The sequence below is a fragment of the Mercenaria mercenaria genome, chromosome 3, assembly GCF_021730395.1.
Source record: "Mercenaria mercenaria strain notata chromosome 3, MADL_Memer_1, whole genome shotgun sequence".
Lineage (NCBI taxonomy): Eukaryota > Metazoa > Mollusca > Bivalvia > Venerida > Veneridae > Mercenaria > Mercenaria mercenaria.
In genome coordinates this window covers 5,367,158-5,394,790 of record NC_069363.1, presented here as the reverse complement: position 1 = coordinate 5,394,790, position 27,633 = coordinate 5,367,158, and the positions used below count along the sequence as shown (strand labels likewise).

Here is a 27,633-nt window from a genome sequence, read left to right as displayed (position 1 = left end):
ATTCTCAGCTTCCTGGTTTATTGTGGTAGAAATATCTTTTTCTAACTCAGAAAAATACTTGAAAAATGTCTCAACTGATATATTATTGGTGGTTTTATTCTGATCTTTGAAATATTTCCAGAATTCTCTAGGGTTTGTAAATCTAAGTTTCTCTATGCGCGACATTTTTTTCAATTCAAAACTTCTTCGTTTTTTCTTAATAATACTCTTATATCGACCTTTTAACAAAAATAACTCTTCTCTGTTTACTTCAGTTTTACATCTATTAAAAACATGTAGTGCATCAGTATAACGTTGCCTTGCTTGAATGCACTCGTAATCAAACCATTCCTTATTTCTATTTGTTAACCGGTTATCTGAAAAGGAACATGTATTCTTCTTTTCAACAGATTTACAAAACAATGGATTAGCTACGCCCTGTATTATAGTCGTAAAATCTAGTATTAAGCTATCAATCGATGTCCTGTCATTTAAGTTTACACCATTTAGCAAAGAATTAAAATCACTCAATTTTCCTATAAGCCCTGAACGAAAATCATTTTTTAAATCCCCTGACCATTTATATTTAGTAAATGTTTCATTTTCTGTGCCCGAATCTCCATTTGTAAACTTGTTACAATATAAGTTAAAAGAAATAGGACAATGGTCACTCCACTCCGTTAGTTCGTGCACCTTGAAATCACCGAGGCTTGAAAAGAAACATTCCTTTGTCAATAAATAGTCTATTACAGAGCACCCTTTTCTTGAATAAAACGTGAATGCACCGTTATCATGATCATGACCAAGACGACCGTTAACTAGGCGCAATCCAGTAGATTTACATAGATCAAGTAGTCTACAACCGAAACTGTTACAAATTTTATCGGCGGAGGCTCGTGCAATGGGTATATCCGGAAAATACAAATCATGATCCAAATGTTCATTATAAACATCACACACAATGAAATCATTTCTAGTTCCGACACGACTGTTCCAGTCCCCAACTAAGTACACAGCACCGTCATTTTCAAAATCAAATATGTCATTTTGTATCACATCGAATAAGTCTACATTACAAACATTATATGCAGGCGAATCTTCACACCAGAGATAGACCCCACAAAGAAACACATCTTTTTCAAATGGAAAAAATCCTTACACAGCTTCAGCCATATAACAGTATCCAAGTGATTACGCACAATTTCAATACCATTTCTAAGTATATTTTTAAAATAGACAGCAACACCTCCACTACATCTTTTTGAACTCCGGTGCTGAAATTTTCTATAAAATTATAGGACTCATACCCATCGATATCGATTTTGCTACTTTTATTGGCCCACGTTTCATATAAGAACACAATATCATACTGCGTTATAGTATTAACAAAATCTCTACTCCCTTTTTTCACATCACTAAGACCATTAATATTCCAAGACAAAATACTCAAATCATCCCCCTTGATTCCCTACTTAACGTCTACCCTCTGTGATTTTCCATCAATATATAATGTATCGTAAGCTATCCACGCACTGTGTCCGTTTCTTCTCGCTTCCTTAACCATTGGCATTAATTTCTTTCTCTTATCTACAACACTCTTAGGGAACTGCTCGTGTACAAAGTATTTTGATTTGTCTAACGATTTCCATGATTTTCTTACCAGCTCTCTGTCTTTGAATAAAGTGAACTTTGCAACAATCTTCCTATCACCCCTTCCTTTATCTCCCATTCTGTGAACCCGTTCAAACTTCATTTGCTCAACAAACTCTTTAGCAATGTTCATTTTGTCCACTAAAAATTCTCGTAACAAGTCCTCTGTGTTCTCGTTTACGCCCTGACGGGCCTCTTCAATATTTCCAAATATGAGATTGTTCCTCATTGACTGGGACTGTACGTATGCCAAATCCTCAGTTAATTGTTTATTTTTACTTTGTAACTCCTCCACCTTTGAATTTACAATACCAAGATTAAAATCAGTACTTTCTGCCTTGTCTTCTACGTTCGTCAACCTCTCACTGCATTTTGTATTTTGATCCGTTAAATAATTCCAAATTTTTGTCACCTCGAGCTCAAATTTTTCAACTTTTTTTTCCAGGGATTCAAGAGAATTTAATCGCTTTTCGACATTCCCAATACGGTCATTTATTTTTTTCAAAAACTGCATAATATCAGCGTTCGATGGTGAGCTATTAACTTTAGAACTTGCACCACTCATATTGTTACTGTCCGAATGTTGAGACATTTTGTCAGATGTATAGCTCGAGTCAGTTTCTGCAGTATCATCAATAGAACAACCGTCAGTATCAGACTCAAACAGGTTTTCCAAATTCAGCACAGCAGTATTATCATCGCTATCAAATAACACTGAATTCGTTTCTTTTAAAATGTTACTTACACAAACACTATCAGGTGTCTTTGTGTATCGACCTGATTTACATTGTCCGCCATTGTTCATTGAACCATCACTAGCTTTTCTCTTTTCTCTCCTTTGTTCTCTGTTTCTACCTTTTTTACCGGCCATTTATCCAAACTATCACATTATCTATCATTTAAGTTCATCACTTACATAAGTTTTTTTACTTTTAATACTCCATAAAATACTTTAAATCCGTTTTTTATGTTTCACTTGCAAAAACCTGACCACCTCAAGTCACGTGACATAGATCCTTCAAGAATTACTTCTCTTTGTTTTACTATAAATAGTTTATATAGTAGTTTTTATTAATTGTAATTGTTTTTTATTACAGGCCGAAGGGAAAAATCGAAACCAGTTTTCTGTGGTACAACATGCATGCTATATCCAATTTTTAGGTGTATGTTCACCTATTTCTACCTAGTAAAGAGTTTTGTGTGGACTTATATTACATATATATTTTTATTTTAGGATTAACTTTCCTTTGTTGTTACTATAAATAACTTATATTATAACATTTTTATAATTGGCCCAAAAAATTCCATATGAAAATACAGGTGCTAGTGTAAAGAAATTTGCTATGACGGGCGTATATTGTGACATTCTGGCACTCGTGTTTATATTAATAGATGTTATGAAACAATCAACAACTGTAGGTTTTTGTGTATGCAAATTTTAATCCAAGTGTTTTGTTATAACATATAGTATATATAGTACAATATTGTTTATACATCATTGACAATATCAGTTCATTATGTTATACTGCAGTAGAGAAAATTAGGTTCCTTCCGGTAGGGGACTTTGTATTACATGGCAATACTTCATCCACTTGTTGTTAATGCATTCTATTTTTCAACAGATGGTTAGAGAAGCACCGTTCAATAGTCACAAAACCTGAAAGACCAGTTGAAACCACACTGACATCTGAAGACGATGAAACTAATTTTAATTCACTTAGTTTAAGTGCTGCGTAAGAAAATCTTTTATTACATTTAGTATACTCGTATATAGCAAATAAACATCTCATATGCATTGCTTTATTCCGATGATGAGCTACCAGGTAACATTTTCATTTGTATGTACTATTTCTAAAGGACGTAGCATTGTTTCATTTGTATGTGCTATTTCTAAAGGACGTAGTGACCTCGAATCCTCCCTGTCAGCTAAGATGTGCGTGCGTGTGCACTGCGTGTGCGTTCTAGTAACTCCTCGGCGTGGTGGACAACATTTAAAAAAATCCCTCTGCGGTAAAGTTTATCATACGTGGCCATATCCGGGCGACTTTAAAGGGCCAGAGCGTAAGTGTAGAATTATGGACAGACTTAAAACTCGTCAAGATTATCCCCAAATGTTTGATCTTTTGAGTCAAAGGTAAAGGTGTTCAAAGTTAATTGTAAACACATTGAACCGGGCTGTTGAATTCATATTTCGCACCATTTTCATCGCAAAGATAGCGATCAGGATTAATTACATAATACGTTTAGGCATCTGCACGTGTGGATTGACTAGCATATCTTAATGGAAAGTCGAATTGAAAAAGTACAGCTAAAAAAACTAACATCTTTACACAACGTTATTGATTTCGTAACTCGGCGTGGGGATATCAGGCAATATGATGTGAGTATCTACAATGTTAAAATCGTCCTACATCTTAAACTCTTATTCAACAGACGTCTAGTTGCCTGTCTGTTGTATACGCGTCAATGTGCTGCTGTCTGTTATATCAATGAAAAGGTGTAACATTGTGTGTAATATCTATTATCCCTGAATATTCATATATCTTATAATCATTGGGTTATATCATATTTGGATACTTACACTATTTACTTCCTTAGTGCATATTTCTTGGACTTGTAGAAGTTATATTGCAATGGAAAATAGAATAATTTTGCCTTAGGTAATAGAAAGTATTTTGCCATAGAATCTAATCATAAATAGTTTAACCTTTAGCCTGTTTGCAGCAAGTAATTCTGCCTTTGTGACCAGTGCAGGCACGTCCGTGCAGGCTGATCATGGTCTGTTCTGTTCGCTATTCAATCAGTCAATTTTCAGTGAAGACCCCTTAAAATAATAAATGGTATTGCCCAAATTGAATGATTGACCAGTCCATTTTAGAAATTTAGCAGGGTAAAGGTTAGTAAAGACACCATTCACGTAAATTATATCAAGCCCAGGTATGCATAATATTTCATAAAAGGTATAGCTATGCGTACTTATATTTGAAAGATTTTATTTATACAGTCTTAAACGTTCTGTAAGAGTGAATCTTAAATATGCCCGGTAAAATCTGTAAGGAAATCATTGTTTTGCTAGTTGGTAACTGGAATTCACTGCAAAAGTTACAACATACTCACGGAGTCCACTCCACGCGATTCCGATCTTGTACGGCGTTTTAGTGAGTCGAAATATACTGACCGAAACTTTTTACTCTCCTAAAAATTTTGGCAATATCTTTATACTACAAGTAGTACACTTGTAAACTTTCTCGTATGTTTATATAAAGGCTTTTAAATAACATGGAGATTTAGCAAGATAAAGAGGTTATTTTGCTCTTGTCTTTATTTTCCTGCCCTTTCACCAAGTTCGTTTGCTTTTTAATTATAGACATTTACTATGTGTATTTTTGTGACTTTTTTGCGTTGATGTAGCATAATGAGTTAAAGCACAATAGCCTTTGACAATGTCGTTGAAATTGCTTATGTTATCTTAAACCTATGAGAAATTTCGTAAATATATTGTATGAAAAATGAAAACTGTTGAAAACTAGAAATTGTGTCCATAGGACACGGATGCCCCCACATACTGTGCCATCCTCTATATAGCAAAAACTGTCAAAGAGCCATAACTGCAGTGAAAATATTCACAGAAAAAACTCCTTCCTTTATTGTCATCTGCACATCAAGCTTGTTCATCTGTAAAAGTTTGAAGCAAATCAGACTTATAGTGTGGGAAGAGTTGGACACACAAGATTTTTCTCTATATCCATATAGCAAAAATTATCAAAGGGCCATAACTGCACTAAAAATAATCACAGAAACAATTACTTCCTTTATGGTCATCTGCACATCAAGTTTGTTGATCTGTGAAATTTTGAAGCAAATCAGGCTAATAGTGTTGGACAAAAACATTCTCTACATTCCATATAGCAAAAACTATCAAAGGGCCATAACCTCGGTAAAATAGTCACAGAAAAAAATCCTTCCTTGATGGTCATCTACACATTAACCTTGGTCACCTGTGACAGTTTGAATCAAATGGGAGGAGTTGGATAAACAAGATTTCGGGACGTACGGCGCTTAGGACGTAAGGACGGACGTACGCACGGAAAGGACAGCAGCAACGCTATATACACCCCCCCCCCCAATAAATGTACAAGGGCATAAAAATATCGAGAGGGCGTAAGAAGTTTCGTTAAGTGTATGTTGTTTATAAAGTATTCAAAAGTGATTCTTTTGGTTAATGGAGATAGTCGTAAATGTTTTGTCAATGTATGGAAATTACGTCGCCCGCTGTAGTTTGTCGATAATATCTCATGTGTTATTGACTTATCAGGTACATTTGTTTGTTTTGGGTTTAACGCCGTTTTTTCAACAGTAATTCAGTTATGTAACGGCGGCTAGTTAACCCAAACAGTGTTCCTGGATTCTGTACCAGTACAAACCTGTTCTCCGCAAGTAACTGCCAACTTCCCCACATGAATCAGAGACGAAGGACGAATGATTTCGGACAGAATGTATTTAATCAAATCGTCACGGAGAACATACGGCCCGCCCGAAATTCGAACTCACGACCCCGCGTTCCGTAGATTGGCGCTCTTCCTATTGAGCTTAGCGGGCGGGTTATCAGGTATTGGATTAACAACTAATAGACTGGTCGTGAGGTCTCGGGCGCTGGATCATGAATGACATCAGTTGGTTGGTTGGTCCGAAACGTGTATATGGCAGTTTCTTTTTTATTATTTTACAGTAGGATAACAAAACAAGAATTATTTGCTTCAATCTTCTTTTTTCTTCTTTAGGACACACACAACTAAATATTCAACAACAATAAAATACGTAGTGACATGATGAATATATCTTGTTTACTTATTGTTAGTACAATTGATTTTAAAATTATGATGAATATGTAATTGTGCTGGTATTTTGGTTCACATATTCACCACTTAAGGCCACACCAAACTGATTACCTGTTCGTCGGATTTCCCGCACCAATTTGACGGGAAATGAAAAAAAAACATTTTAATTTTTTTTGACCGCCCGCACCTGGCGTATTCTTTGCGCTGAGTCGAAATCAGTAGGAACGGAAAAAAAAGAGGAAATTCCGAAGTTTAAACGCACCTTGCTTGTTATTTATCGGAACATCGGAAGAACCATGTTCTCTGACACAACCACCGATTCGACTACGTAGTCTCCCTACCGCACAGAATGGATACTTACCCCGGTAGTATAAGTTGATTCGATTACATTTTGTAATATTCTATCATTAAACAATCGGGCATAACAAAATGGCAGCCCCCTATGTCAATTTGGTTTATGCCGAGATGACGAACGGCAAGTATTTCCAGCAACAGCTGTTGAGATTTCCCCGAGCTGCAGTTTTAGTTGTTTAGGGTTGCTGCGCTGTACAATAAGATGAATCCTTCCGCAGAAACATTCGTATAAACCCGCCAAGGGCATGTGTGTTTTTTCAAACGCAGGTTTCTGTTTTTGACTTTTGTTGATTCTTTATTTGGTTTGAGTGATATGAAAATGACAATACATCAGGAATTCTAGACATTTGCTTATATGTCACTCAAAAGTGTCAACATTTGTTTTTGTTTACTTTGTATAGCTTTGTATAGTCAAACCCTCAAAGTGCTTGATTTTCATTCGATTTCTGACAGCCTGCTGACTTAGCACCGGATAGTACTGTCACAGGTTGAGAAAAATATAGTCTGAGTATCAGACTGCATTTTTCTCCCCGTTTTTATATTCAAGTTCTATACCGTGACAGTACCACCTCATATAACATTCTTCGAGTTCTTTGAGTGCTGAGTGATCTGCATTTGTAACAGATACATGTTGTCCAGCACTTCATGGGTTAAAAGGTATAACGTCACGAGCAGAGAAAATTTTTAAGTGATATGGGATAAATAAGACATTTCAGAATAATAATAGCGCTGATATATTTCTTACTTTTTATTGTATGTATCACACATTATACGTTCAATACTCCAAAGACAATGCTGTCTGAATGTTACGTTAAACACATTTTTTTTGCCGGCTTATGAATATTTGGTGTTAAACATTACACGAGCATATATTTACTCCTTTTTTTATTTTATCGCTCTTCGCTCGCTTCAATAAATGATGATTTGAAAAAAAAATATTTTTTTTTTCGCTCGCTCGCCCCAAATATTTTTGAAAAAAATCCGAAGAACGAGACATCATTTTGGTGTGGTCCTACTAGAAAATTGATAAAACGTCCAAAATCAAGGTTTCAATATTGGTCGGTTAGTTTATACATAATTTATTTTAGGTCGATTGTGAAGGAAGTTCTACAACTTATATTAATCACTCTCAACACCTCATTCCGGATGGGAGGCCATTTTCCCTTTTAATGCTGAGCGCCAAGCAAGGGAGCTACTGGTACCATTTTTCACGTCTTTGGTATAACGCGGCCGGGGATCGAACCCACGACCTCCCGCACTCGAAGCGGTCGGTTAGTTGGATATTAGAATGAAAACCAAGTTTTTATAAACGGTATTTAATTGACGCAGGATCAGTAATCACAAAATATGTGAAAACATGTATGATAAGATTAATTTGAGGAAATTCATAGTAAAAGGACCAGATGGCAGTTAGTTGCAGTATGTAAGGGTACACCAACGCCACTGTCGACATGTCTGGCATAGTCAACAAAAACATACTAGTAGATGTACCAGTTATAGCTAGAACAAATGTTTTAAAACTCGTCTCATCTACGGTTCAAGAAAAATATTTCCAATGCATTGAAACCGGCTTTTTCAACAAATAAATGCAGACGACCTTTTGGTATGGTGCGATCTACAAATGACACAGAAATGATTGACCAACCAAATCAAATTAATGCTGTTCTAGGGGCTCAATACGCCCGCTTTAAAACCCTCGGGTATTGTTTAACCACCCCTTAGATATGCCTGCTTTTTAATTTTATCATTTGGCAGTTTCTGTGATATGCAGGCTTCATAACCACATATCCCCTCTAAGCCCGTCCACTTAGTTCAATAGGGAGAACGCATATGTACGGATCGCGGGGTCGTGAGTTCGACCACCGACCGGCGTCCGTCCGTCCGTCCACACTTTCCTTTAAACAGCATTTCCTTCTAAACCGATGAAACTTCACAGGAATGTTCCTTGGAGTGTCTTCTTTAAAAAAAATTCAAATAATTGGAATTCCATATAGAACTCTGGTTGCCATGGTAACCGAAAGGAAAAACTTTAAAACGTTTCTTGTCCAAAACCACAGGACCTAGGGCTTTGATATTTGGTATGTAACATCATCTAGTGGTCCTCTACCAAGATTGTTCAAATTATCCCCTAGGTTCAAATATGGCTCCGCCCTGGGGGACACATGGTTTATATAGACTTATATATGAAAAAAATCTTTGAAAATCTTTTCCAAAACTACAGGGCCTAGGGCTTTGATATTTGTTATGTTGCATCATCTTATGGTCCTCTACCAAGAATGTTCAAATTATCCCCCGAGGATCAAATATGACCCTGCCCATGGGGGTCACATTGTTTATATAGACTTATATAGGTAAACTTTTTAAAATCTTCTTGTACAAAACCACATGGCATAGGGCTTTGATATGTAGCATCGGTTAGTAGTCCTTTACCAAGAGAGTTCAAATTATCTCCCTGGGGTTATAACTGGCCCCGCCCCGGGGACACATGGTTTAAATAGACTTGTATAGGGAAAAAACTTTTTAAAATCGTTGTCTTGAATCATAAGGCCAAGACCTTAGATATGTGGTATTTAGTACTGTCTAGTAGTGAACTATCAAATTTGTTCAAATCATGACCCTGGGGTCAAAATTGACTGCACCGCGGGGTCAACGGTTTTTACATTGGCTAATACAGGGAAGAATCTTTTTAAAAATATTTTCTAAAACCATAAGGCTCAGAGGTAAGAACAAATTGGTATGTGGTATGCTCTTGTGGTTGTCTACTAAGATTTTTCAAATCATGACCCTGGGGTCAATATAGGCCACGCCGGGGTGGTCCCTTGTATTTGTTTAATAGCAAAGAAATTTGGACCACAAGTATAATGTTTGATACTTATAATATTAATCTTTACCATGGTAACTCTGGGACCCCTTTTTGGTAGAGTGAAAACACATTAAGCACATTTAGGTAGACTGTAAATATATGTTTGTCAAAGCTGTTTTTATTTTTCGTATATTCTTGCCATTTCCATTGATAATTATTAATCATTTTCCGTTTTATTTTTTACATACTTTTGTAATTATGAGTATAAGCAATTCTATTTTATTGAAAACATAGTTTAACTTAATGATAGTAAGAACTTACGAAAAATACTCATTAATTACAATGCGACCATATGTGTATATTTTATTAGGGTGATTGGTATCTGTTTTCCTGATAGAATAAAGAAAAGATTATACCAACGCAAATTGTGATTAGTTATTCAGCTGCCTAACCAGAAAACTGTACATGCAAATTGTCTTCGTGTATCTTGGAAAAAGCTCCAATATCTGTCTTAAACTGCTGTCTAATATCCATTGTTCATTATCTGTTTTACGGGAGCGCTGACTATATTTCAAAACAAAACTTATTTTCATGTAAAAGTATTTAATCTAAGAATAAATTAATAGGCATAGGTAAGCTCATCAAAAGGAAAGTAAAGGTTACAACAAACCCAAAGTATGATATAAAAATGTATAATTTTCCAAACCATGGCGATATTTATTCTGACCTTAGAAAAACATAAGTTGTGAAAAAATATAGGATTTGATTTTATGAACGTCATAGTGTGCCTATATATCCGAAAAAGCGCCGTAGTAATTGTCTTTGGTGGCATTTTTTGTTATTTCCCGACAACCATACTTTATAACAAGAGCACCGCCAACGGGTGCCATCGCGATGCCATCGCTCGTCTGCAAGTGCTGGACAATATGTAAAAAAATAGTTTGTAATTCAGATTTTCTAAGTATAAAAAGGGCCATTATTTTGACAACATGCATATCAGAGTTATGGTCCTTGGCCCATATAGTCTACTCATGATAATAAATTAGTGTGTAAATTTTCGAAGTTGTAACTTTTATAGCTTTTAAGAAAAGGTGGACCTAAACAAAAAATTTAACCAATATATGCCTGAATTTCTAATTTTGATAATAAGTCTTTTAATGTAAAAGTAAGCATGACTTGATATAGTAATTGGGTTTATTTTCTCAACAAATAAGGTAAACAAAATTTCATATACAACTTTTATTTTGTCTACAAAAGTAGACGCTAGGCACGAGTGGGTATTGTTAAACAAGAACATGTAAGATTTTAAAAACAGTCATTTTCACCACAGTTATGTTAATATTTACACACAAACCTAGATATATAGCATATGATATATTGTCAACAACTTAAGTGAGTATTCTACTGTCAGCTATTTGTTCTAAATGAGACTTGGCGGACAATGTCTCTGGTATTTTCACATTTTATGTTATGTGAAACTACTCAAAGCATTCCGATGGATGCCCACGTCGCATTTGAACATCTTGTTCTTCATTTCCGCTTGTATAGAGCACACCTGACCTCTTTTGATGGTTGTGCATAATGGTCCTTTCTATCGATGAATAATTTATATAAATACAAAATAATTTGCTTACCTTTTCTTGCTATCCATTTTGACAATTTTTTGAGAGAAATATGTTGACCTTCTTCAGTTAGTATCAGCTATATATGATACTTACATGCCTAATAACCAGTGGACCCCTCATTATCCCCTTATCTGTAACTTATTAACACCGCCAAGTGATGGGAACAATATTCATTAATAGCAAGTACGGAACAAACAAACACAAGTGTCTACACTAGGCATATATAGATTAACCAAGAAACTCAAATTTTCTAAGTATAAAAAGGGCTATAATTCTGACAAAATACATATCAAGGGTTATCGTTCTTGGCCTACACAGTCAACTAATGATGATAAACAAGTGTACAAAGTTTCAACAAAAATAAAATTTAACCAAGAAACTGAAATTTTCTTAGTACAAAAAGAGCCATACTTTTGAAAATATCAGAGTTATGGTTCTTGCTCTTCACAGTCACCTAATGATGAAGATTAACAAATGTGCAAAGTTTCAAAGCTGCAGCTCTTATAGTTTCTGAGAAAAAGTGGACCTAAACAAACATTTTAACCAAGTGACGACAATACCTCGTAGATTTTTTTCAAAAATCAGACGAGCGAAAAACTGCAAAACTTTCAAGGAGGCTGTCGCTTTCTAAGGGTCATAGTAAGGTCACAACACAAGGTCAAATGTCAAATAAGTGTATTTTTGTTATAAACGTCAGCTTTTCGTCATTTCGCTACTTTTTAAGATAATTATGAATTTGAAAAGTAAAATATATTACATCGTGCAGATTTATTAAATTTCAGACTGGCAAAATTTAAACAGACTAAAGTTGTTTCTATAGAATGAGCTGCGTTTTCGTACGCTCTAACGGTTTTTCCTATACCAAGGCTATCCTTCTAAAACTTGCGTTTTTAGTCTAACAATTTTAAAAAGGCTGGTTTGCCGTGTATGAAGATCACAGGGTAAAATAATCTATCAAGTGTATTTCACCATAAACAGTACTAACTTTTGACAGATATAAAAATGTCCGTCGGAAGCATAGAACGCAATTATGACGTACCGTTTGGGTCAAAAGTCTGAAATCGCTCGAGCGATACCATAATACACGGTTAGCGTGTAAATTTACACGCTTACCGTGTAAATTTAACCGCTTACCGTGTATTTCAATCGGTAGTATGACGTACCGTTTGGGTCAAAAGTCTGAAATCGCTCGAGCGATACCATAATACACGGTTAGCGTGTAAATTTACACGCTTACCGTGTAAATTTACACGCTTACCGTGGGTTTCAATCGGTAGATCTATAAAAGTACACGCTCACCGTGTATTTTTACGCGTTTACCGGGTAAAATATACGCTTAGCGTACAAATTTATACGCTTAGCGCGTATCGCTCGCTTGAGTTACACTTTTAAATAAATTAGCCAATCAAAATACATGTTACAAAGGAAGATATTTATAAAGTTTATGATTGAATTATTACTTTTAAGGAAACATACATAATATTTTCATTATATTACGAAATGTTTTGCCACTGTAAAGATGATTTCAGTCAAGTAATTTATTCTACTGTATATATGCTTTGATTAAAGACATGTATATTTTTGTTATATCTTACCTGAAAAGCCTGCTTTATTCTTATTTTCGTCAGAAAAAAACAAGCATTTCCAGTCTAATTCCACACATCATACACATATAAAACTTGTACTTTACATTTTAAAATGTCATTTGTTATCATATATCTATTTTTTCTACAACTTCAAATAATAATTATATATATAAATAATAATAGTTTATTTTTCTCTGACTTGAATGACATGTACATAATTGAGGCGGGGGGGGGGGGGGTCAGAGTTAGACAACCTCGAAAAACTTTCATTTGATGAACATATGTTATTAAATAAACTAATTCTTAAGTCATCATATAACTGACATTCCATGATTACGTGAAATTCAGATTCAACCTTGTTAATACAGAATGGACACAATCGTTCATGCAACTGGAGCCTTTCATATCTACCAGTTTCGGTTCTAATTGGCGCTACACCGCATCTAAATTTTGCTAGAGCAGATCTATGTGTCCTAGACATAATCGTTTTACAATATTCTTCGACCTTAAATTCAGTTTTAAAAAGTTTATATGTTCTCAGTTTACTTCCACCAACATTACTACTTCCAATATCTGAGTTTACTTTATTTTTCCAGTCTTTAACAAATTCTTCTATTGCAGTTTTCTTTACCTTTTCAACAATGCTTTGTTTAGATGCTACCAAGTTTAGCGTACATAATTCATTGCATTTGACTTTTTGATACCATAGTTTGACTCTGTAACACCAATTCTTACATCTATTACTACTTGCATGAAAAGTATAAACAAATATTCTATGGTTTATCCTAGTAGCTGACATTTTACAAAGTCTGACCCATAAATCAGTAATTGATGACAACTGTCTTATTGTTGTTGGTTGCCAACCCATATCCCCAATTAAAGCAGCTGAAGGGGTGTATTTTGATACTCCTAAAAATAAACACATTGCTCTATTTTGAATAGCATCTATACATGGAAATTGGCGTGTACCCCAAATGGCAGTGCCATAGGCAATTACAGACCAAACTAAAGAGTCGAAGAGTTTAGAAAACACATTGTAAGGCATTCCACCAACTAACTTGTATTTGGCGGTCAGCAATCCTAGTGCTCTACTGGCAGACTGTGCCACAAACATAATTTAAGAATTCATCCAAAGTTAAACCCAGATAAACATATTTATCAACAATATTCAATGATGTTTCCCCACACATGAAATTGAAATTAGTTCTTTCAACACTCCTTGTCCTAAAGTGAACAATATTACTTTTTGTAACGTTAATACTTAACCCATTATTTGTTATCCATTCATAAAGATGATCTAACATCATTTGTAAATCTTTTTCATTTTCTGCTACTAAAACAACGTCATATCGAAAATGTATCGTGCGCAAAGTCATTATCCGTAATTTAATAAGATTATAATTATGATAAAGCTGAATTCTGCAAAAAAATGAACAATATTTCAAGTCTAGAACACCCTTCCCTGCTACACGCCCCCACCGCCCTCCTTCTCTCTCTCTCTCTCTCTCACTTAAATCTGACCGCTGCCATTTGATATTTTCAAATAAAAACTTTCAATTCGAAGAATGAATAGAAATGATAAATAACAATTTTAAGATGATTACTATTTTTGAATACGGAATGAATTGATCCCCACTTTAGTATAAGTGGATACAAAATGAAAAGCTGAACTTAATTGAATATTTCATTTTCAACTTCCACTTTTAATTATATTACAAGTATCATGCAAGCTTATTGCGACAGGTTGTAAGTTCTGCGAGGCCGAGCAAGGAAATAAGACAAAAACTTTGGTTTAAATAATTGATCTTCAAATGTTCCGTATATAATTATTTTCCATTTAGGTAATACAAATTTTAGCCATTTCGGCTATGAAATAATATTCTCCATTTCGTTGTATTTATTATCCATTTTAGTAATAAGTTTGTTAGTTACATGTACTTATGGCCCGACCCATTTGCTTATTTTCTTGGCTGTACATGTATATTTTTGATGTTTGTTAGTATAAATGTAAACAGTAATAAACAATAAAATATTATTAAACTCGAAGTTTGATAAAAAAAAATTAAACGCATAATATACATTTCCTAGGCTTCGCGCGGCCGGTCGCCGGCTACCCAGAAATAAATATTATCCAATTCGTTAATGAAGTTATTCTCTATTTCGTTGTAGTTAAAAATTATTATTCATTTCAGTAATAACTTTGTTAGTTTCAGGTACGCATGATAAATATTACATGGGGTTCGCGCGGCCGGTCGTCTGCTACCCAGAAATAAATATTATCCATTTCGTCAATGAAATTATTCTCCATTTCGTTGTAGTTATAAATTATTATCAATTTCAGTTATAAGTTTGTTAGTAACAGGTACGCATCATATACATTACCGGGACTTCGCGTAGCCAGTCGTTGGCTACCCAGAAATAAATATTATCCATTTCGCCAATGAAATAATTCTCCGTTTCGCTGTAGTTATAAATTATTATCCATTTCAGTATAAGTTTGTTAGTTACAGGTACGCATCATATACATTACTGGGACTTCGCGCAGCCGGTCGTTGGCTACCCGGAAATAAATATTAGTATTTCTTCAATGAAATTATTCTCCATTTGGTTGTAGTTATGAATTATTACCCATTTAATAATATACAGCCGTTTAAGAAACTACTGCTGTCTGCATTTTTTCATATGGATCCATACAGAAGACGATCATACTACTGGTCCGCCGTGAATGCAGTCATTTTTGCAGTTCTAAACTAAATTTTGATTGGTCTATTCGCTCGAATTCTAAATTTAGAATCGGGTCAACGAAAATACACGTTGAGCGTGTAAATTTACACGGTGAGCGTGTAAATTTACGCGCTTAGCGTGTAATTTATACGCTAAGCGTGTAAAAAACACGCTTAACGTATAAATTTACACGGTGAGCGTGTAAATTTACACGCTTACCGTGTATTATGGTACCGCTCGAGCGATTTCAGACTTTTGACCCAAATGGTACGTCATACGGTAGATCTATAAAAGTACACGCTCACCGTGTATTTTTACGTGTTTACCGGGTAAAATATACGCTTAGCGTACAAATTTATACGCTTAGCGCGTATCGCTCGCTTGAGTTACACTTTTAAATAAATTAGCCAATCAAAATACATGTTACAAAGGAAGATATTTATAAAGTTTATTATTGAATTATTACTTTTAAGGAAACATACATAATATTTTCATTATATTACGAAATGTTTTGCCACTGTAAAGATGATTTCAGTCAAGTAATTTATTCTACTGTATATATGCTTTGATTAAAGACATGTATATTTTTGTTATATCTTACCTGAAAAGCCTGCTTTATTCTTATTTTCGTCAGAAAAGAACAAGCATTTCAAGTCTAATTCCACACATCATACACATATAAAACTTTTACTTTACATTTTAAAATGTCATTTGTTATCATATATCTATTTTTCTACAACTTCAAATAATATATATATAAATAATAATAGTATTTATTTTTTTCCGACTTTAATGACATGTACATAATTGGGGAGGGGTGGGGGAATCGAGCGGCTCCATGTCACTGAAGTTGCTGTTTTAAGTGATCTACCGGAAATCATTACGTAACTTTTATGCAAAATGACATGATAAAACATATGTCACCCAGGTTATCAGAACAGGAAATCCTTTCGAGGTTCACTAATTAGAGCGGATCATGAAATTTACTGAAGCATATAAGATGGCTTTGATATGATATAATTTAATGCCTTCGGTCATCAATGCCACTATATATGAACGAACACGGATTAATATATCACGTGGCGGAGCTGTCTTGTGAAACGAAAATAAAAATTTCACAGGATATCTAGTATTCTAAAATCTGTAAGAATATATTTGGAAATTTAATGGACATTTATTTTTAAAACGATGAACGTGTAGTAACAAAAAATGTAAATTTGTTAGATATGAATCAAGGACTTAAACTACTACTGACGGGAAATACCTAATATCTGGAACAACTGATACGTATTAGACCTTCCTGCTATTTTTTAATTTACATGCTGGATCATTTTCATATTGAAACTGTATCGTGCGCAAAGTCATTATCCGTAATTTAATAGAATAATTATGATAAAGCTGAATTCCGCAAAAAATAGAACAAGATTTCAAGTCTAGAACACTCTTCCCTGCTGCTACACGCCCCCCCCCCCCCCCCCCCCCCATCTCTCTGTCTTAAATCTGACCGCTGCCATTTCATATTTTCAAATAAAAACTTACAATTCGAAGAATCAATAGAAATGATAACAATTTTAAGATGATTACTATTTTTAAATACGGAATGAATTCATCCTCACTTTAGTATAAGTGGATACAATATGAAAAGCTGGACTTAATTGAATATTTCATTTTCAACTTTTTAATTATATTACAGGTATCATGTAAGCTTATTGCGGCAGGTTGTAAGTTCTGCGAGGTCGAGCAAGGAAATAAGACAAATACTTTGGTATAAATAATTGATCTTTAAATGTTCCATATATAATTATGTTCCATATATAATTATTTTCCATTTAGGTAATACAAATTTTAGCCATTTCGGCTATGAAATAATATTCTCCATTTCGTTGTATTTATTATCCATTTTAGTAATAAGTTTGTTAGTTACATGTACTTGTGGTCCGACCTATTTGTTTATTTTCTTGGCTGTACGTGTACATTTTTGATGTTTGTTAGTATAAATGTAAACAGTAATAAGCAATAAAATATGATTTAACTCGGGGGAAAAAAAATAAATAAATAAAAAAAATAAACGCATAATATACAGTTTCTAGGCTTCGCGCGGCCGGTTGCCGGCTACCCAGAAATAAATATTATCCATTTCGTGAATGAAATTATTCTCCATTTCGTTGTAGTTATAAATTATTATCAATTTTATTTAAGTTTGTTAGTAACAGTTACGCATCAAATAAATAACCGGGACTTCGCGTAGCCAGTCGTTGGCTACCCAGAAATAAATATTATCCATTTCGCCAATGAAATAATTCTCCATTTCGCTATGGTTATAAATTATTATCCATTTCAGTGTAAGTTTCTTAGTTACAGGTACGCATCATATACATAACTGGGACTTCGCGCAGCCGGTCGTTGGCTACCCGGAAATAAATATTATCAATTTCTTCAATGAAATTATTCTCCATTTGTTTTTAGTTGTAAATTATTTCCCATTTAATAATATACACTCGTTTAAGAAACTATTGCTGTATGCATTCTTTATTCGTATCGACTGTGACTCAATGCAGACTTGGAGCGCCGGTATAAATTACAGACTCCGGTACATACCGGATTAACTAAATTTGAAGGAAAATATCTTAAATGTATATATTTTGTAACCATGGTGATACTAACCCTAACCTTTAGTCAGTATTTTATGCAAATTGTACATTAAATGCATGCGGACATGCAAAAATATGCATATTTTAGCCGTGCGCTACAATTGACAATCACTTTCGGGCATGCGCAGAAGACCGCTCCAAGTCTGCAATGAGTTATATCGTTCGGTGGCAGGGGAGTGCAGATTTGCGAATTCCACATTGACGTGTGGGTACCAGTGTTGAAATATCCATAGAAATCTCGTTTTTGCTTATTTTTCTTTGAAACTACTATGGACTATTGCAGATACTATAGTCTACATAAAGACGACTCTCCGGTCCTATGCACCTGTCGCTTTCCATGCCAGATGTAGTGAAAATTGGCCAAATCACCCAAATTTTATAGACCAAAATTAGCCTAACCGGGCCTCACTTTGAACTCTGCCATTCATCCATTTTGTACTTTTAAATCCAATTTCGTAGCATATATGTATAGTGCGAACATAGATGCATACCCAGGTGGTGTGGAATGTGTCTCCCAACCAGCACTTTATTTCCCTAATTTTCACTTGAAAAAAGTGGATGGATAACAGCCGAGCGTCTGGTCGACTTTTTGTTCTGATGTTTATGTTTTAGCCTCAACCGGAAGTACGGAGCTAGGAATTTTAAAACACCCGCCATGTAGAATCATTAACCGTTCCTCATTCCCCAGATATATTAAAGAATTAATAATGATAAATAACCAGTAAGATAGATATGCCTTTATATCTACCCTGTCCTGTTTATACAGAAAATCGACCGGGGCCAAACTACGAAACCGCTCCCCTGCCACCTTAAGTTTTTAAGATGTTTAAATAAAATAAAATGTAACCTGTCCTGAATCCTAAGACACTTATAGTGATATCAACTGAACAAAAAGTGTTGCCGTACCTTGCAAGATAGCCGGTGAATAAGCCAACAAAAGTGCCCACCCCTCCACGCAAAAATCAGCCAAAATTTGCATTCTGAATCAAAGTAACCCCGAAAAACTATTTACTGCCTTTAAAGTTAATTTCACATGATATTTACATTTTAAAGCCTTTTCAAATGTTAAAACCATGTACTTTTAACATAATTCTGGTATACAAATGCAGATTACCGTACTTATCCTATCGGGACACCCTTTAAAAGCCACCCATCCATCCTTTGGGGCCACCCCAGCCACTATATAGCTTAATGGCATTGCTAGATATAGACACATGTGTTGCTTTTAAACAAGATGGCATGAATAGTCATTATCTAGGCACTGATTTCTTCTTTTGGCCGTTTTATGATACGAATCCTACTGGCTGGGGGTCCTTAGCTTCATTATTATATGGCCACCTACTGCCATTTTGGGACTCGCTAGGCCGAATTTAGTACCCAGAAATGAATAAAAACCACTATAGGTTACAGTTCATTCCGTAATGGGTTTAAATACATGCAAAAAGTCAATATTTGAGTGGTTTGAAAATTTGTCTATTTTCATTAAGGTGGCAGGGGAGTGCAGATTTGCGAATTCCACATTGACGTGTGGGTACCAGTGTTGAAATATCCATAGAAATCTCGTTTTTGCTTATTTTTCTTTGAAACTACTATGGACTATTGCAGATACTATAGTCTACATAAAGACGACTCTCCGGTCCTATGCACCTGTCGCTTTCCATGCCAGATGTAGTGAAAATTGGCCAAATCACCCAAATTTTATAGACCAAAATTAGCCTAACCGGGCCTCACTTTGAACTCTGCCATTCATCCATTTTGTACTTTTAAATCCAATTTCGTAGCATATATGTATAGTGCGAACATAGATGCATACCCAGGTGGTGTGGAATGTGTCTCCCAACCAGCACTTTATTTCCCTAATTTTCACTTGAAAAAAAGTGGATGGATAACAGCCGAGCGTCTGGTCGACTTTTTGTTCTGATGTTTATGTTTTAGCCTCAACCGGAAGTACGGAGCTAGGAATTTTAAAACACCCGCCATGTAGAATCATTAACCGTTCCTCATTCCCCAGATATATTAAAGAATTAATAATGATAAATAACCAGTAAGATAGATATGCCTTTATATCTACCCTGTCCTGTTTATACAGAAAATCGACCGGGGCCAAACTACGAAACCGCTCCCCTGCTACCTTCATATTGATACAGAAGACGACCATACTACTGGTCCGCTTTGAATGCAGTCATTTTTGCAGTTCTAAACTAAATTTTGATTGGTCTATTCGCTCGAATTCTAAATTAGGAATCGGGTCAACGAAAATACACGTTGAGCGTGTAAATTTACACGGTAAGCGTGTAAATTTACGCGCTTAGCGTGTATTTTATACGTTAACCGTGTAAAAAACACGCTTAACGTATAAATTTACACGGTGAGCGTGTAAATTTACACGCTTACCGTGTATTATGGTACCGCTCGAACGATTTCAGACTTTTGACCCAAATGGTACGTCATACGCAATGATGTAAAAAATAGCAAACACGGTGTCTGTTCGTGAGATGGTATGAAGTGTGCAAATCCTCTCAAGCATTATCTTAAACGGCCTATGCCATCAAAGAAACTATTCCAGTAGTTTACGCATGTGCTGTAGTAGTTTTAGGATTATGTGGACTTTAAGAAATAATATCTATGTACAAATTATCAAGCGATATCAAAATTTGAAAATAGATAAAAGTAAACTGCAAATGTTATGGATTTTTGCATTCCATTGGCATGAAAATAATGTTATTCATATCTTTCAATCAGCTAAAAAAATTTGCACATTAACACTTGGATTTTATACGAACTAGGATCCGCTCTCAAAGTGTTTTTGACATCTACAATTGTGTGCTGGTTCTATGGATGTCATTACTTCAAAAATGCTTAAAAGCTAACTGTGAATTTAATAGTATTTCACATTTCATTAGCATGATCTTTATGACTGTGAATGTATGTTTGTTTTCCTTTTATAACATCTCCAGAATCCCGAGGGATTGGTTGGTTACAGAACCCGTTATAGCGAACGTATCACGAGGGAATCTGCTGAAGTTATAAAATGAAACAAACGTGTGTTAACGCTATTCTAGCCTTAAACGTGTAAAATAAATATATTGTCCATTTAAGTCAGTGCAGAAGTGTCAAAGTTGTTTGATCACGCTGATGTCATTTCCTTTTGACATATCCGTTATATCTGCGACCGGGGCCCTCCTTGGGTCTCTGGGGGGCGGCATGCCCTTATACTTTATTTATTTATAACACTGATGGGGCTCAGATGTAACCCCTTAAGCACTGTCAGTAGGGACCAAGACCTACAGTAGAGCTGTGGCGGTACCGGTAGTTACTTGGGGAATTAACTGAGGTCTTGGGGAAGTCCCTGTATTGTCTCTACGCCCAAAGAGCCTGTCCGGTCACGGGATCCACTCTACTTCCAGTGAGTAAAGGGTAGAAGCAGACGTTTGAACTCTTAGTAGTGACAACCGTGAAATGTCTCTTTATTCAAACTCCTTTTATTATTGTAATATAGTAAAATGTCCAACACAAAATTGTAAGTTCTAACAATATAAATGTTCCTTTAGCATTATCACAATCACCAATGTTCTTTAACTGATTCTGCCAATTTAACTTAAATCATTCAAAATTATTTTATTTCCATTCAAGTTTTCCTTTTGGTGAAGATAAAGAATAAGTTTTCAATGCTTTCTTGTCAAACGTTTTTCCGAGACTGAAGTTATGTTCTTTTGAAAAATTCTAGCTTAAGCATAACAATCAATAGAATTTTAAATATAACAACCAATGAAATTTTTAATATATAATAACCAATGAAATTTCAGAATTACAATATAAAAACTGACCAATAAAAATGTCCCAACATAATCTTATTACTTAAGAAAGCTGGACAGTAAAATTGCCTTATGGCTTCACACCTTATCAATTAAATAATCAAAAAGATTCAACCAACAAAGATAGTGTCCAAGCTGTAAAATTGACAATCTGGCTTAAGGCTTAATTCCTGTATGTTAAAATAACTTGAGAATAAAAGTGTTTCCTGCCAAAGCTGTCAGTTAATCAAAATTAATTTCTATAAAATCTTTTGAAATAAAATACAATACATCTGAAAATTAACATATTAAATGCAAACATACTATATTCAAATACCATAAATGAAAACAATATAGTTAAATACCATACATACTCACATACAACCTTAATCATGAAATTATTATTATATACAAAGTTTATTCAATTTTATTATATCTTATAATTTTACTATTTTTATTATTTTATTATTCAATAAAACTTGGGGTACAATGTGCCCATGGTGGCATATGACCAAAATACGTTTATCTTTGGCCACCGAACGCGTTTAAGTAAATAAAAGTGTATTAACAATATGTGAGTGTGAAAATTTCTCTGTTAACAAACTTTGAAAAGTGTCCTGCTAAGACAGTCTCCGCAAAATAGCAGTTTTGTGCTAGAATGAAATAAGATTACTTCTTAGCTATATATAAAAAATGAATTAAACCCATATCAGTCCCACTTCACAAGATATAGGCGACTTAGCCTGATATATTAAATTACCAGTATTTGCTGATTATAAATCCATTGTTTTGATTTTAAAATCTCTTGTTCTTGCTTCTCTTATCCTGCATGAATTTGTGTTTACGCATAGTATATCTTTTAGTTACTATCGAACCACCATATTTCATCATTTTGATTAGTTGAACCATCATCTGTCAGTAATCATGAAAATATCGGAAGGTATGACTTCATTATTTCACTGAATGTGCCTTTAAAAGTGTTACTTTTAAAAAAAAAATATCTGAATCAACCTTTCTAATGTTTTTATATTTTCTGATTGTAAAGCATCTGAATGACTGATGTTTTAGTGTCAAATTCTGTTTCAATATCAACTTTTGTTTTGAGTGTAAAAACAAAGTCCAAAATAATAAGATTCGAAGCAGAAATAGCATGCTGAATTTTAAGAATAAAATAATACAAATATTTCATTAATAGCTTGAAGATAGTGTTTGAAATGTGCTACTTAATTACAAGTACATAAAATATGATGATTTATGCTCGACCAATAGTAAAAAAAGAATGAAAGCAAATCAAAGATATGGTATACTGTTTAAGTAGTTGAAATCCTAAAGATCTGTTCTGTTTTGTTTAGCAGACGTAATGTGTACACGTATAATGTGACCAGTCTTTCAGTCACAAATGATCATATTTAACCATCACCGCTTGAACAAGTTGACATAAATATATATTATATAATGATTTATCACCAGTATTGAAATCATTTCTTTAGATGCTGGAGAAGCATATCGTATATGTAAATGGTAATAACAAAGTGAGATTGTTTTTCGTATTTATTTCTTTCATTATATAAGGTATGTAAAGAAATGGGTCCTGTAGCAGTTTTTGTTATAAAATTTCACAGAAAAAATTCTTCCTTTAAGGTCATCTGCACATTAACCTTGTTCATCTGTGAAGGTTTGAAGTAATTCAGGCTAGTAGTGTGGAAGGAGTTGGACACACACGATTTTTCTCATATTCAATATACCAAACATCTATCAAAGGCCATAACTGCAGTAAAACTATTCACAGAAAAAAATCCTTCCTTTATAGTTATCTGCACATCAAGGTGGTTCATCTGTGTAATTTTGAAGCAAATCAGGCTAATAGTGCGAGAGGAGTTGGACACACAAGATTTCGAGACGTACGGACGGACGTACGGACGTATGGATGTACGGACAGCAGCCACACTATATGCCCCACATAAATGGGGGGGGGGGGCATAAAAATATAATGTTTTCTTTCGCATGATTTATGGCGGCGTCTCATTGATGCTTACACGACAAATGTTTGAATACAGTATCGTCATTTCTATAATAAGGAACATGAAAAAAAAACTTATTTTAAAAAAGTTATTGATTATGCTGTAGTTACGAATAAATATCTTGAGAGAGTTATCTTTCTTTGATTCAAATATTTGGTTGATTTGTTTGTTTTGGGGCTTAGCGCCGTTTTTCAACAGTATTTTAATCATGTAACGGCGGTTACACATAACCAGTGTTTCTGGATTTTCTACCAGTACTAGCCTTTTCCCCGCAAGTTGCTGCGAACTGCTCCTTATGATTCATAGGTGGAGGCAAAATTACTTCTGTCACAATGTCAAATCGTCATCACCCGGGGATCGAACTCACGACCCCGTGATCCTTAGATATGCGCTGTATACATGATAGTTAAGTGATTTTAACAGTTGATATGAGAAATCTTATATATCTATGCATAATCGTTTTCGGTCGAAGTCTTCTTTCTCAAAACATACTATATTTTGTCTTTCGCACACATTTCTCAAAAAATGTACAATAAGTAAACATTCTTTTTATAGTCTGTGCAAAGCTTAAATTCAAATTTTATTGCTACCAGAAATACATTAGAAGTAAGTTTTAAAGTTCAGTTTTGATCTTGGACCTGTCTGTGACCTTGTAGAGAGACCCTTGAATACGTCAGTACCAAAATTATTTCTGCAGTTGACCCGTATATAAAGATTAGCATATATATGTCCAGCATTAACACACTGCGATCGGAGGCCATTTTGTCCAGATATATAGACAGACAATATGTCAATATGTAAATTTATGTTCTCTTAAGAAATAAATACTTTTAATTTCGGTGGGTATTGTCTTGCTTAACATAACGCCTCACTACTTATCCACACCTGTATTTGTACTTATAGTCGTATCAGTTCAAATACTAGGCTGACAAGTTTTAATCCCACGGGTTTTTCATGGGCAAATTTAGTGCAGTGACAAGGACATTCTTTATCTGAAATCCGTAGAGGACAGATCGTTTACAAAAATTCATAGGAGAAGAATACGGCGGAAAACTGCAGTGCTTCTGTTTTTGAGAATTCATAATTCAGATGAGTATACATTATATATTTTCTTTAGATTTCTGCGCTTATAATTTTGATTGATGAACTTTCTGTGTATACGGCATTTGAATATGTCCTCTGGAAAGGAATGGAGACACGTGTTTTGTCGTACAGCCAGCAAGATATTGGCTATTTGGTATTATTCAATCACTGACTGAATCAATCTGAAGTGAATATTATTTTTAAAATAAACAGGAATAGTGAGCTGACATTTTTAACACTCACAGGTAAAACATGGGTGTGGTCGAGCTAACAAGAAAGATACGTGTATATTGGATGTTTTCATAATGTAACATCTTGGTTAGCTGCTGTTTGTTAGATTTCGAAAGAAATGTAAGATATAATTTTTATTTTTATACATCAGCAGCAGTGTAACCATGATATCAACTGTTGTAATGTATAATAGTAAATGATCAGTGATGCTTATGAAAATTAATAACAGATTGTAACAGTTCAAAGTCGTAAAATATTCCATAAAGCATGAAAGCGACATTATTAAATAAAATACTTCACGGATTTATACATTATATTATTAATTCATTGTAATGAAATTACTAAGCTCTTTCAGAACTGTAAAAAATGTAATGCGAGCATGTTCGAAGTAAGGTTAGATGTGCTTTTTATACTTGAGTCTGATTACTGTTTCTGAGAGTATTTTACATAAGAATAAAATCCAGCAAAACAACGAAACTATGGAGAACGGTGCTATAGAAATAAAAACACAAATATTCTGAGCTAAATGGAATAAAATAAGCCCAACTACTTAGGGGTGTGACGAGTGATTTCCCATGAACCAAGTTAATCGAACCGAATATGCTAATACTTTGCATGCATGCGTTCTGCAAAAGATTATCATATACAAGAACTTATATAAATTAATACAGATTGTTATATTTTTAAACAATATTCAGCTATAAATGTTTTACTTAATTACTAAAATATGGATTTGGGTTATCAAGTTTGTTACACGCTAATGAATGCATACACATTAATTTTAGACACAGTTCTGGCCTGTACGCTTTGATGCGGATAATCAATTACGTCAACAACTGCAACACCAGCATTAACACAACAACAGCGATCAATTGCTTGTATAAAGGGCTGCAGAAAACTAATGTCGTCAACTGGCTATTCTCCAAATGACTTCAAACAGTTTAGCTATAAAAGCGGCGTGACATGGTTGGGATCGGCAGCTATTATGGCACCTTGTGTTGAAAGGTAACTGCTGTACCTTGTTATTTCTATTAGATCCGTTTTATCTAGGTCCATTGCATGCATTACTTAACTGCCTGTATGAAAAAGAATAAGTTATAAAATGCATTGATACGGAAAACGAAATATCAAGAAATACCGAAAAATAAGTGTAAAACCGATTTGAATCAGTTATGAGAATAATGATAATAATAATAATTATAATAACAGTAATGATATGAATAATAATTTCGATAATATGAATAATATGAATACAAAGAAGACGTCACAGGAAATTGTTCAAGCATATCCTGTTTATGACGTAAAAAGTCATTGACAGTAAGACTCTTCTAGTTGAAAGTCTTTAGGCTATTGGTTTCCTATTCGTCCGTCCGTCCTTCGTTCGTCCGTCTGATGTTCGTTCAAAATAAATAGATAATACATTTTAACTGAAACCTCTGAAGGTATTTTAACGAAACTTGGCATGGTAATATGGAACTTAAAGAGATTATGCATGCCATTTCATTACTATGTCAAAACGTTACTGTGCAGTCGTGCCTTTGGTAATTTAAACTGATTTCATAAAACGTGGTACACGGATGGATGTTATCTTGAATCATGAACATTATTCATTTTCTCTGCATTTGACCGTTTTTACGTCCGTCATTTTCATGATATCTATTTTAATAATGGACATTTAGGAGAAGATAAAAGTTATTTAATACTTCTAATTGAATGTTGTTGGTTTTTTTTTTGTCCGTCTGTCCGCGTATATAACGGTCAGTTGCAACAATCGGATATAGTTATAATCTTCCTAAGTAAAGCAAAATATTTTTCATTCTACCTAGCACATACAGGGCTCTATAAAAATTATTCCACTGCTTCCTTTGTCTGTCCGTTTGTGCGTACATCTGTCCTACCATCATCAGTTATGTAACAACTTTAAGGGCAAAATGATGACCCTGACTTATAGTAATCGAACTATTGGATAATGTGTACATATGTACATGTACCTGAATGACATTGTAACGTTAAAAGATATACAATATGTGAAATATGCAGCGGGTTTCATAGATTTTGATACATCTTGAAAATTTAGGTACTATAGCAAAAGATGTTTTCTAGCTCTAGACTTAAATTGTTTGTCAATGATCTGCTGTACCTATTAAGTAATGTGTACTTAAAAGTCACTGCATATCTCGCTTTGGCGAATTTTATTTTCATAAAATGTTGAGTGGTCCTCAATACATGTAATGTGCATTTCGGTATGGCATATTGTAAATCTTACTAGTATTAAAATCTAAAATGTATTACAT

The 27,633-nt window shown here is 34.4% G+C and overlaps 1 protein-coding gene across 2 annotated transcripts in view; it reads left to right on the top strand.

The window, feature by feature from the left end:
* LOC128555473 (uncharacterized) overlaps positions 1-27,633 on the top strand; it is an 85,406-nt gene that overhangs the window by 32,217 nt on the left and 25,556 nt on the right. For both annotated transcript variants that reach the window (XM_053537775.1, XM_053537776.1), the window contains exon 3: positions 3,252-3,362. In XM_053537775.1, coding sequence (XP_053393750.1) covers positions 3,252-3,362 — 111 coding nt within the window. The remainder of the gene's footprint in view (positions 1-3,251; positions 3,363-27,633) is intronic.